Here is a 13,758-nt window from a genome sequence, read left to right as displayed (position 1 = left end):
TGGCAATGCCCTTCAATTATTTTTCGACTTTGCAATGATTTGAGTACTTGCGGTATCTCTTTTTACAAATTTCATAGTGTCTTTTGTGTTAAATGAATTTCAAGGTCTATATCATCATTGGAACCATAACTTCAACTTATCTATTTAGTTGTTTACTTGATATACAAGGAGAGTTCAAGAGAGGTGAAACTACAAATTTAATTAATTGCTACATGCGTAAAACTGGTGTTTCTCATGATGTTGCTGGCAAACACATGAATAACATGATTGATAGAACTTGGAAAAAGATGAATGAAGAGCGAGTAGTTGATTCTCTATTTGGAGAAGGTTTAGTGTTAACAACAATCAACCTTTCTCACATGGCTACCAATATGGAGATAGGATTGGAGCCCCAGGCATTAGAGCAAAAAATCAAGTCCCGTCATTGATAATAGAGCTGTTTCACTATAGACCGATGCGAGGTTAGAAAACAAATAATTGTCTCTTAGTTTTTTTTTTTTTTTTTCTTAAATGTTATTAATTGATAACATTATTAGTATTTAATTTTTAAGAGTTTGTTATTTTGTAATTCAATAATTGGCTTAGTACAAAGTCAGTTAAATTAGAATTAGGGTTATTTTCAATTCAACCATTTGCACAATTCAAAAATATTTGAGAAACAATGGAACTATGAATGTTGAACTACATTACGCTAATAATGCTGAAGTTTAATTTTAAATTTTTATTTTTCATGATCAGTAAAGTCTTGGAAATAAAATTTGTTTACCAACCGATAGATATTATCAACTCTGTTGTAAATTTAGACCAAATTCATATTGGACCATTTTTTCCCAGGCCATATGGGACCACATTTGTGTAATTAATATTTTAGACCCCTTTTTAAGGGTCCAACGGCCAAACTAAAATATTTTGGCCCAAAGATGTGAAACATATTTATATAGAACCATTCAAAACCTGGGGGAGGCCATGGCCCGACAGCCCTCTAAGTCCATCTTTGGCTCTATTCCATTCATTCCATATTGAGTAGTTGAAGCTGGAGGAAAAAATTGACGACATTCTTTATTTGGAGTTGGCTAGCTAGGATTGTATTTGAGAATGCATTAGGAACTCCAGTTAGAGTTGGGAACATGTATACTCTGTTCTCATAAGCAATTAGTTGTTATTGACATTCAATGCGTTTGGTTTGCATCACAGATATCTCACAATCTGTTTTAAGCCTTTTTACTCTATTGTTGGATAATTTGGCATACCAACTAAGATGGGGATTTACTTGTGTTGATAATTGAGACACCTTGCTACTATTTCTTTTTGATGGTCATTAATCTTTTGTTTTTTTTTTGGGATATTCCTCTAGAATCAAGCTTCCTTCTGGCGCCAAAAAGATTGTTCTAATTGCCGAGATATGGTTGGTCAGGTTGCTGGTGGAGGAAGGACCGAGAAGCCCATGTTGAAGGCAGGAAATGCCTATCACAAATTCAGGGTGAAGAGGAACTGCTGGCCCAAGGTTCGTGGTGTTGCCATGAATCCTGTGGAGCATCCTCATGGTGGTGGTAACCATCAGCATATTGGGCATGCAAGTACTGTTCGCCGAGATGCTCCTCCTGGACAGAGGTTGGTCTTATTGCAGCGAGAAGGCTGGTCGGCTCCGTGGACAAGCTGCTGCCACAGCTTCCAAAGCTGACAAGAGTTCTTAGAGTGTCACTTTTCAAAACATTTAGAACATCTTATGTTAGAGATGGTTACTTTGAAGTTTATGTTTCCTGCTTTGAGAGTTACATTTTATGTTGTTGGAATATTAGGTCCATCATTTTTGATTAAGGGTTTATTTCAAATTGATTGCTTTTGTTAGTTTGTGAAGTTTGATGGGTGTTTTTATGGAGAAGATCACACTACATGTCTGTAAGTTTGGTTGTGTGGTTCACATTCTAGTACTCTTCAATGCGTATGTCGATATCCGGGATAATACAGGTTGAGTGATTCAGATTCTTATGGGTTTTGGTCCATAATTTTGACAATGGGATGATTTCTGTATGGGTGTAGCCAAAACTAGTGGCATTGGTTGGGATTTGGATCCTCTCCAGTTCACGGCTAAGATTAAATTAAGAGCATTTAAGGTGAAAAAAAGGGCCACGTCGTTAACGACATCTCAAAGGAAATAAACATTAAACGTTAAAGGATAACGTCTCTCATCCATACCCAAACTCTTCCGTCGCCACGCCTGCAAGACCTCCTCACCTTTCTCGCCGCCACAAGATCTCACTAATCTTGCTTGCACCACCAAAGGGGGAATCAACCCTCAAATTTTGTCTAAACTAGTAAATTTCTTTAAATTGTTTTATCTTGATATCTATTGTAAAAAGGGGGTGGTTGATGTTGGGAAAGAAACACATGGTGCAATTTTGATATTTTTCCTTCAAAATATTGGCAAGAATCTATTTTATGATTAAAACTTTGTTTTGTTGTATTTGATGATATGTTATTTAAAATTTTTAAATAAGGTGCTAACATATTGACTATGTGATTATATATACACTATTAAACCTCTAAAATTTTATCTTATTTATGACGTGGTTCGTCTTGATCATATCCTAAACTTAAATGAACTAACACATAATCGCTTTATGAAGGAGTTTAAAGTAAAGACTAAAGAGAGAAGTGTACGTACATAAAAATTCAATAAAGCCATTCAAAGTTAGGATTAAATACCTTTTTGTTTAGAGAAGTGCTAAACAGTTAAAGAGTAGGAGCCAAAATTATTTCCAAACTGATGGAGCAACAATTTTAAACACCTCAAACCGACTGTTTATAATTTTTTTTAATTTTAAAATTCTTGTCACGTCAACTTGAAAAGAATTTTTGCTTCTATTCTTTAGCTCTCTAGCACTTTTCTTTTGTTTAATGTGGTTTAATAACTGTGTTTTTTTTTTTTTTGGGCGCTAAATAGCATTTTAAAAACAAAAACAATACCTCATTCTAATTTTGTTCCATAAATTGAAGAAAATTCACGTTAATACTTTTCAAAAACAGACATATGTCTCTATTCGTCATTAAAAATTAAAATAATAGTTAGAAAACTCGAGAAAATTGAAGAAGGACCACCGCATTTTGTTTACTTCATATAGCTTACCTAAAAAATTAAATAGAAAAGCATGGCATAAAACTATAAAAGGTTGTTGGGTGGGGGCCGTGGGGCCATGAGGTTGTTGGTGGGGCCAAATCACGGAAAGCAGACACAACCTACCTTCCCACACACTGTACGAGAATGGGTTACCTCAAAAACCCTGACCTCATCAACCCCAGAGTCCAAAGCAGCCAAAAAAGGCCCAGACTTTCTGTTTATTTTCTTTGCTTTTTATATTGGGTTTCGACGCTTTTTTTCTCTTATAGTTGTTCCTTGCTCTCTAAGCTCTCTCTGTCGTGTCAATGGAGGCGAAGCTGTTAGGAGCTGCCGCACCTGCCTTTACAGTTCATCAAATTGGTTTGAAAGAAATTTTTTTTAATATATTCTAATAAGTGATTGAACAAAAATCTCATCCAAACCAGTATGAATGAAATATCTTCTAACCCATTTAAAATAATGTCTATAAACATTTAAAAGACACATTAAATTTAGTCTAAATTAGTAAACTGCTATTAATGACTTTAATAATTGAATATGCATTTTAAATGTTTATAGACACTATTTTAAATGGGTTTGAGGATATTTCTTTCAAACGTGTTTGAAGGAGATTTTTGTCTTGTCACTTATTAGAACATGTTAAAAAAACTTTCTTCTAAATCAATTTGAAGAAAATTTGTGTCCTTTTTATACTAGGATTACCACCGCTTACATAGGAGTTGACAAATTTGTTGTCATTTAATGAATTGTGCACGTAAATGGTCCCAATTAAGACTTGGAGAGAATCGAGAGATTGTGAATTACCTAGGATTATCTATAAACATTTAAAAAATACATTAAATTTAGTTTAAGTTAGTAAACTGCTCTTAATGACGTTAATAATTTAATATGCATTTTAAATATTTATAAACACTTGATACTATTTTAAATGGTTTGGAGAATATTTCCTTCAGACTGGTTTGAAGGAAATTTCTATCCCGAAAATATTAGAGAAACATGTGAGAGATGACACTTGACACTTATTAAACTAGGTTGAAAGAGATTTCTTTCAAACAATTTTGGAGAAAATTTCAGTCCCTGCAAAAATATACTATATAAAATATTAAATATATTAAGAAAAAGAGATTGAGAAGCATTATAACTATTTTGTGACTATACTGAAATCTATATGTATAATACGAAATCCTATAATAGGCCAGACAGACCTTGTATGCATTCTCATATACAAGCCATGCGCCGGGAGGGACTCCTAGCAAAGCAAATTTATTTTAATTTTACAGCATTTTCTAAGACCAAGATTGGGGGATTAGTTTTGGTAATTAAGCTGTAAACCTAAATTTATAAGGCATTGTAAGAGTGTGTTAGGCATTACGATTTTAAAAGTTAAATCGTAATTTTATTAAATACTTAACTACATTTTTAAAATTGCAAATTCAAACAAATCTTATAACTAGTTCATCGTGACGTGTAGTCAAATTTTGTGTAGAGAAGAAGAGATGGAGGACATTATATTATCCTTAGTATTCTTTTTTCAGGAGCGAGCGTATCAACATTATGGACGTTTTCCACATGCTACGGATGGGCATAAGAGAGACATCATTACACAATATCTTCGGCTGCTATATAATAGCCTCGCAACACTAGACAACATTAATTATTTCTATAGTACGTGCCCCATCAGACTTGCAAAATAATACATGTGCTGGCAACAATGTACGTAAGACCAATAAAATGCGGCCGTATTTTTGTCACACCATCAGTATATTACTTAAAAGATTAAGGTTGCAAAAAATAATTTTTTTTTAAAAAGGAAAAACTTCACTTACTCTTAATGAACTTACATGCATTTTGCAAACATCATCTAATTATTTTCAAAGTCTCTCACTTTAGTGTATCAAACTTTCGTTTAATTTTAAATTCCCTTTACCGTTAGATATTTGAGTCTATATGAAGCTTCTTATCTTACTCTTGTAGTGCACCTAGTGGTGGATCTAGGAATTGGAGTTACTACAGTGCAAAAAAATAATAAAACATAATGATAAATTTTTTATTTTTTATGTATTATATTTTTATTATAATATGGTAAATATAATCAAAAAAATTGTTGCGACACTTAGTACAGATTTAATCATAGATGATTTTTGAGATATGCATACACAACGGGTTCCATTTTGATAGGTGTTTGAGCTAAAATTTGAAATGTTTTATGACATAACTATTTATGTATCTTTTTCTTCGTATATTTATCTTTTTATTAAAACTGAATTGAAATTAATTTTTAATTTTTAATTTTTTTTATACATTACTTTATGTATTTTAAATTTATATCTTGGTCCCCCATCAAATTTTCTGGATCCTCCCTGCTTAATTGGCGCCATTCACATGCTAATTCACAATAACTCCAAATCTTGGGACCATTCATAAACGACAAAAATAGTTTTGTCTCCTCCAAATATGGTCATCGTCATCTGCAATTATCTTCTAGCTAGCTACTGTTTCTTGCCACAATATGTTAAAAGAAATTTATTCTAAATCAATTTGAAGAAAATTTGTGTCGTTTTTATAGTAGGATTACCACCACTTACATAGGATGTCACAAATTTGTTGTCATTTAATGAACTGTGCACGTAAATGGTCCCAATTACGACTTGGAGAGATTGTGAATTACCATGTTATTATATTTATAGTATGATTATCTATAAACATTTAAAAGACACATTAAATTTAGTCTAAGTTAATAAACTGCTATTAATAACATTAATAATTTAATATGCATTTTAAATGTTTATAAACACTTAGTACTATTTTGAATGGTTTGGAGAATATTTCCTTTAAACTGGTTTGAAGGAAATTTTTATTTTGAGAATGTTAGAGAAAACATGTGAGAGATAACATTTGGCACTTATTAAACTAGGTTGAAGGAAGTTTCTTTCAAACAATTTTGGAGAAAATTTCTGTCCCTGCAAAAATATATTATATAAAATATTAAATATATTAAGAAAAGAGATTAAGAAGCATTATAACTATTTTGTGACTATACTGAAATCTATATGTATAATACGAAATCCTATAGTAGGACAGACCTTGTATGCATTCTCATGTACAAGCCATGCGCCGGGCGGGACTCCTAGCAAAGCAAATTTATTTTGATTTAATAGCATTTTCTAAGACCAAGATTGGGGGATTAGTTCTGGTAATTAAGCTGTAAACCTAAATTTACAAGGCATTATAAGAGTGTGTTTGGCATAGCGATTTTAAAAGTTAAACCTTAATTTTGTTAAACGCTTAACTGTATTTTTAAAATCGCAAACTCAAACAAATCCTATAACTAGTTCATCGCGTCGTGTAGTCAAATTGTGTGTAGAGAAGAAGAGATGGAGGACATTATATTATCCTTGTATTATTTTTTCAGGAGTGAGCATATCAACATTATTGAACGTTTTCCACATGGTACGGATGGGCAAAAGAGAGACATCATTACACAATATCTTCGGCTGCAATATAATAGCCTCACAACACTAGACAACATTAATTATTTCTATATATAGTACGTGCCCCATCAGACTTGCAAAATAATACATGTGCTGGCAACAATGTAAGACCAATAAAATGCCATAGTATTTTTGTCACACCATCAGTATATTACTTAAAAGATTAAGATTGCAAAAAATAATTTTTTTTAAAAAGGAAAAACTTCACTTACTCGTAATGAACTTACATACATTTTGCAAACACCATATAATTTTCAAAGCCTCTCACTTTAGTGTATCAAACTTTCGTTTTAAAAAGGAAAAACTTCACTTACTCGTAATGAACTTACGTACATTTTGCAAACACCATATAATTTTCAAAGCCTCTCACTTTAGTGTATTAAACTTTCGTTTTATTCCAAATACCTCTTACCGTTAGATATTTGAGTCTATATGAAGCTTCTTATCTTACTCTTGTAGTGTACCCAGTGGCAGATCTAGGAATTGGAGTTACTAGGACATAAAAAAATAATAAAACATAATGATAATTTTTTTTTCTTTATGTAGAATTATATTTTTATTATAATATGGTAAATATAATCAAAAAAATTGCTGCGATACTTAGTACAGATTCAATCATAGATGATTTTTAGGATATGCATATCCGGCATGTTCCATTTTAATAGGTGTTTGAGCTAAAATTTGAAGTGTTTTATGACACAACTATTTATGTATCTTTTTCTTGGTATGTTTATCTTTTTGTTAAAACTGAATTGAAGTTAATTTTTTTATTTTATTTTATTTTTTTTATACATTACTTTATGTATTTTGAATTTATTCTTCGTCCTCCGTCAAACTTTCTGGATCCTCCCTGCTTCGCGCCATTCACACGCTAATTCACAATAACTCCAAATCTCGGGACCATTCACGTATATATTTACAATTGATGAAAATTCATTAAACGACAAAAATAGTTTTGTCTCCTCCAAATATGGTCTTTGTCATCTGCAATTATCTTCTAGCTAGCTACTGTTTCTTGCCACAAGTTTCATAGGGCTTTTTGTGAACCATAAACCCCACGTAAGATTTTAACCTACGAATGATCGTCGATTGCCAGTGTCCAACAAGTTATTGAACAAGTCCTATAAATATATAGAGCTTCAAAGCCTTCCTACGGAAATCACAAGCAAATTATACCATAAGCGCAATGCCACTAATCCACCTATTCCCCTTATCCCACAATTTCTCCCTTCCTCATAACTTACCCAAGTATCCCATGACAACTAGACCTCTTCTTCTCGACCACAAATATGGGCACTACTCCCGATGTTTTGCGAGTATACCAACTTCCCATTTACAAGTTGAACGACAACCCGCCAATTATCAGCCAAGCTTCTGGAGTTACGATTTTGTGCAGGCCTTAAACAATCATTATGCGGTAACCATGCACCATTTCTTTATATATATATATATATATACACCAAAGTACTTAATTTATATATTTTCCCTCACTTGATTTCAATTTTTATTAATGTCCAAAAACGTTTGTGTAACTGCTACATATATAATTCGTGACAAGACAGAAACCACGCACGTTTGACCAATAAGATGAAAAAGAATGATTATTCTAACGTAGGCTCAAATTGTTATCATGCAGGATCAACAGTACAAAGATAGGGCAAAGAAGTTGGAGGAGGATGTGAGGAGTATGATTAATAATGAAGATGACGACTTATTGGCAACTCTTGAACTGATTGATGATGTTCAACGATTAGGTTTGGGATTCCGATTTGAGAGGGAAATAACAAGAGCCCTTGACAGCTACGCATCTTCGAAAGGCTGTAATGATGAAAGAATTGAGAAGAGTCTCCATGCTACTGCTCTAAGCTTTAGGCTCCTCAGACAACAAGGCTATCAGGTCTCTCAAGGTAAAAAAGATTAAGACATCATGCTAATTTGCTAAGACTTCTTGATTTCATTTTCCCTTTTGATCTCATGACCTTCGATCTTATATCATTTTTGTTTGAAACACAGATGTATTTATCAGTTTCAAGGACGATAGTGGGAATTTCAAGGAATGTCTTACAAAGGATGTCAAAGGAATGTTGAGTCTATATGAAGCCTCTTATCTTGCTTTTGAAGGAGAAAACCTCTTGGACGAAGCCATGGCATTCACAAGAATGCATCTCAAGGAACTCGAAGGAGATGTGAGCAAAAGCATGGCAGAACAAGTTAGTCACGCATTGGAGGTTCCATTGCACCATAGAATGCTAAGGCTAGAAGCTCGGTGGTATATTGAGGCATACAATAAGAGGGAAGATGCAAATTCTCTTCTACTTGAACTTGCAAAGTTGGATTTTAACATAGTGCAGTCTGTGTTTCGAAGAGAACTTCAAGATGTGTCAAGGTAAAAAATGTTCAAACTATTTATTCAAATCACTATAAGGTAGGCGTTTGTTAAAAGATGAAAATTGACTTTGCCATGGCTTGAATGCTAAGTGGAAACGTATTTGGTTTCACTTTATGACTTTTAGGTGGTGGAAAGATATGGGCTTGGCAAACAACCTGAGTTTCACCAGAGATAGACTGATGGAATGCTTCTTTTGGGCTGTTGGAATAGCCTTCGAACCCCAATTAAGTAATCTTCGTAAAGGGTTAACGAAAGTGGCTGCTCTTGTAACCACCATTGATGATGTCTATGATGTTTATGGCACTTTGGATGAACTAGAGCTGTTTACAGATGCTGTCGAAAGGTTAATACCTGATAACTTTTCTCCTTCTCCTCCTCTTCCCCCTTTTCTCCTTCTCATCCTCTTCCCCCCGCGCCCACAACCCCAACTCTTGCAACTTTTATGTTATGCAACTAATAAGCAAATCATAATTTTAATTTCTTGATTGTGTTTTAAGATGGGATATCAATGCCGTGAAAAATCTTCCCCACTATATGAAGTTATGCTTCTTAGCTCTCTACAACACTGTCAATGAGATGGTATATGAAACTCTTAAGGAGAAAGGAGAAAACATCCTTCCATACCTAACAAAAGCGGTATGTGCAACCACTTCTATTTTTTTTAAAGATGAATTGCATTTTGTTTGAAATTTTAAATCTAATTATAATCTTCTTCTTTTATTTTAGTGGGCTGATCTGTGCAAAGCATTCCTACAAGAAGCAAAATGGAGTTACAACAAAGATATGCCAACTTTTAAGGACTATCTTGACAATGCTTGGCTATCCGTTTCTGGGGCAGTGTTCCTTGTTCATGCTTTTTTTTTTTTGAATCAAAAGTTCACAAAGCAGGCACTTGAGGGCTTAGAAAAATATTTTAACCTTTTGCGTTGGCCATCAATTATTTTTCGACTTTGCAATGATTTGAGTACTTCGGCGGTATTCTTTTTATAGCATCCATTTTGTGGTAAATGATTTTTAAGGTTTAATTCATCATTGGAATCACTACTTCACACTAACATATTTAGTTGTTTATTTGAAATGCAGGGAGAGTTAAAGAGAGGTGAAATTGCAAATTCAATCAATTGCTACATGTGTGAAACCGGTGTTTATGAGGAAGTTGCTAGCAAACACATGAGTAACATGATTGAGAGGACTTGGAAAAAGATGAATGAAGAGCGAGTAGTTGATTCTCCATTTGGAGAACGTTTAGTGGTAACAGCAATAAACCTTGCTCGGATTGCCCAATGCACGTACCAATATGGAGATGGGCACGGGGCACCAGACATTAGAGCTAAAAATCGAGTCAGGTCATTGATAATTGAGCCTATTGCACTAGTTGAGTGATAGACTCTTGTTTATCTATTTAGAACATGTATGTGTGGCAAAGATGTGTGCTGAGAATGAAATATTTGGTTCCAAATAAAGTAGAGGTCTTCTAGCTACAAAATGTTACTCTTTAATGATTGGTGGAGCTAATTTTGGGCCTCTTTTTTTTTTTTGCCGTTTTATTGGAATAATAATAATAATAATAATAATAATAAAAGACATAAGTGTGGGGTTTACAGTCGGTTTAATTATTAGTTTGTATTAACCAGTTTCGAAAATTACCTATAGTACATTTAGAAATATAGATTCAAAGTGTTGTTAGCGGTGCTATAATTTTATTATAATTTTTCTAAATTGATGTAATAGTCACATAATACTTATTGTGTTGGTCATTAATTATTAATGTGACAGTGACCATATTACTCACCACTACAATAAAGATGTAGTTTGCAGCATTTCAAAAACACCATGAATTTGGGAAAAAAAACACCATTAATTTTTAATTTTTAATTTTTATTTTTTTATGGCATTTCTATTTCTCGACGTCATTTTTTTGGGACCCTTAAGTTTTTTTTGTCGAGAATAAAAAATTCACAATGTAAAAAAGACTGTTAGGAAATTCTATAAATTTCTTGTCGTTTAGGGTTTAGGGTTTAGTTAATTTCCTAAACCAGAGTGTGCTATATGAAACATTACAACAAAGAAAAAAAAAATCATAACACAATCTTTAAAAAATAAATAATAATACACAAGCATATATGATTATTCCGTATTAACTATATATATATAACAAACAATGTGGCATGTGAAGCACTGATATATTAATATGATTTATACTCGCTAAACTAAAGGATTTGACATGGTTAGCTACTAATAAGGCCTTTAAAAGGATTAAAGTTAAAGTATGGAACTATTTGCACAACTAGAAGGTCAGGTTCCCCTCAGAAGCAGGGATATAAGTTTTACTCATGAAGGCCGTACGTGGTTCAAGCAATCCCCACCTACAGTATAAGTGTCTTTCAACTTCAACCCACTCCATGTAAGTAAATTAATGGGATGATGCAGAAGTTTTAGCTGAAGCATAAAGAGAACAATTCCAAGATTCATTGGATGAGCGGAAAACGAATGGGTTTTTCTAAAGCTCGAGGTGAAATGAGATTTAGAGATTCAGCGATCTTCAATAAAGCTCTATTGGCCAATGTTGGCGGCTTTTGCAGAATCGATCCCAACTCCTTCGCAGCAAACCATCAAGTCAAAATGTTATATATCCTCATAGCACTATTTTACAAGCTAATTTGAGGAGAAGACTGTCATTTGCATGACACAGTTTTGCAGGCTTGTGATTTGCTAAAATATGGGCTTGTATGGTGGGTGACTGATGGAAGAGATAAACGGGAATGGGGTGATACATAGAAGGTTTCCAACCCCAATATCTATTTATGTCCAATCCTCAAGGCGAATATTAGCAGAGGACGCAAGGATATTGAAACTCATAAACCAAGACACAAAATGGTGGAACTCCAATTTTTTGGGTCGACGCTAACTTTTTTGAAACTCATTAACCAAGACTTTTGGGTCGGCGCTAATTTCCAGTCATTAGTGGTGACATATGCTTTTGGATCTAAACCCTTGTAGTGTTGACCAAAAAAAAAACTATCAGCGGCTATTTATAACCTAATTTTTTGTAGTGAAGTCATATATATAGCTTAATTAAGCAAATGTTTGCTTCAAAGATTTAAATGAGAATAAATCGTAGTTGTTTGGTTAAATCTGAACCAGTAGTTGTTTTTCCATAGAGATGGGCTAATATATATATATATTTTAATTTTTTATCCATTTCTGTACAAGATATGGGTTAATCCACCAATAACTCTGTAGGTTTCACATATTCAATGACAAATTTAAAACACGTCGCACCCTTTTTTTTTTTTTTTTTTTTTTTTTAAGGCTAATATAGGTTAGTCAATGTTAATAAAGGCTTGGTTTTAAAACTACCGTTAGATGGTTGATCTGTAACATGTTGCCCATCCCAGATATTTACCTCTTCCAGTAATTCACTATAAGCAATATGGTCGTTAGCGACCAAACGAATAGCGGCGACACCTATAGTCACCGCTATTGAGGGGTCATTAGCGGTGACTTAATTTTACATGTCGCCGCTAATGATCAGTCATTAGCGGCAACTTTCATATCACTGCTAATAGTAGCAGCTAATGATGAGTAAATAGTGGCGACTCTCAAGGTCGTTGCTAATAACATGATAAAAAATTGGAAAAAAAAAAATTTAAAAACAATTAGTTGCGACATTCAGTCCGAAATAGCGACGACCCCCATAGTCGTCGCTGATGAGGGGTCATTAGCAGCGACAATGGAGTCGCCGCTATTGAGAAGAGGAAAAAAAAAAAAAAGAATTAAAGGTAATTAGCGGCAACTTCATGTTGCCGCTATTCAGTCCTCAATAGCGACAACCCCAAAGTTGCCGCTGATTAGGAAAACAAATTTGTGAGAAAGCTGTTAATGAACTGGTAATAGTAATCTAATTGTGAGTATGAAAATTCATGTTCGATCTTATCAAATGTACTAAGAAAACCAACTATATTGAAAATAATAGAGGCAATTCTCCTATTACCGATGAGACCGGGTTTTTGAAGAATAAAATAACACAAAAAGTGCAGTAATGATATACAGCGCACCTGGCGTGAGTGAATAGTACTCATTATGGATCCTGAACAGTATGTACGGATTTAAAAAGAAAAAATTAAAAACAATAAATCTGTATATACTGTTCACTCGGTGTAAGTAGTGTAACACTACGCCAAAACTTGTCTCCTCAAGGAAAATATGCTGGCTTGGATATCTAAACGTACAGTAGTAGTGTTGTTGATATGAAATAAGGAGTAGGAAATATTGTACGGTCATTGCATGCTAGGCTGCTAGCCTGGCATTCTTGTGAACTTTTAATGGTCCATGAAAGGCCAACTTCTTAGTTAGATCACTCCCACAAATTTGGTTGCTTGTTTGGCTGTTTCCTTTTGTTAGAGTGGTTGTAGGAAGCAGTATTATTGTATCTCAACAATCCCTTCTTTGCCATAAAGCTCATTAATAAATCATAATTTTAAATTTTAATTTTCAGGCAGAGAAGCTTTTGGGTATGTTTCCAATATCTGAAAGTTCATCATTTATTTACTTATATGAAACTTAAAGCTACTGTTGACAATCGATCAAAGACTTGTCATCTCTTGACGGATACAAGGGAGCGTCGGTATAGGCCAAGTCATAGCTTAATTTTATCTAACTATTTTATGATTTTCATGTGGATGGACTATTTTCCCTTGCAGTCAATTGTTTGTTTGTTTGTTTTTTTTTTTTTTTGGAACTTTTATTAATTTACGAAC

The 13,758-nt window shown here is 33.6% G+C and overlaps 1 protein-coding gene and 1 pseudogene across 1 annotated transcript; both read left to right on the top strand.

Annotated features, from left to right (window-relative positions):
• Positions 1 to 212: 212 nt before the first annotated feature.
• On the top strand, positions 213 to 1,764 carry LOC132181664 (large ribosomal subunit protein uL2-like; annotated as a pseudogene).
• Positions 1,765 to 7,864: 6,100 nt separating this feature from the next.
• Positions 7,865 to 10,381, top strand: LOC132181663 (probable terpene synthase 12). The gene is made up of 7 exons (XM_059594903.1): positions 7,865 to 8,026; positions 8,246 to 8,516; positions 8,623 to 8,995; positions 9,123 to 9,341; positions 9,496 to 9,634; positions 9,725 to 9,973; positions 10,082 to 10,381. Exons 1-7 carry the CDS (start codon positions 7,865 to 7,867, stop codon positions 10,379 to 10,381), a joined length of 1,713 nt encoding a protein of 570 aa, XP_059450886.1.
• Positions 10,382 to 13,758: the final 3,377 nt, after the last annotated feature.

The sequence above is a fragment of the Corylus avellana genome, chromosome ca5 (genome assembly GCF_901000735.1).
Source record: "Corylus avellana chromosome ca5, CavTom2PMs-1.0".
Taxonomy (NCBI): Eukaryota; Viridiplantae; Streptophyta; class Magnoliopsida; order Fagales; family Betulaceae; genus Corylus; species Corylus avellana.
Note: the sequence above shows the minus strand (reverse complement) of the source record. Positions and strands in the feature narration are given on the sequence as shown.

Bases quoted from the DNA above. Each gene is read 5' to 3' on its own strand.
- LOC132181663 (XM_059594903.1), top strand. From the start codon at position 7,865: ATGACAACTAGACCTCTTCTTCTCGACCACAAATATGGGCACTACTCC. The intron at 8,996-9,122 runs GTAAAAAATGTT...TATGACTTTTAG, and splicing joins GAACTTCAAGATGTGTCAAG to GTGGTGGAAAGATATGGGCT. The intron at 9,635-9,724 runs GTATGTGCAACC...CTTTTATTTTAG, and splicing joins TTCCATACCTAACAAAAGCG to TGGGCTGATCTGTGCAAAGC.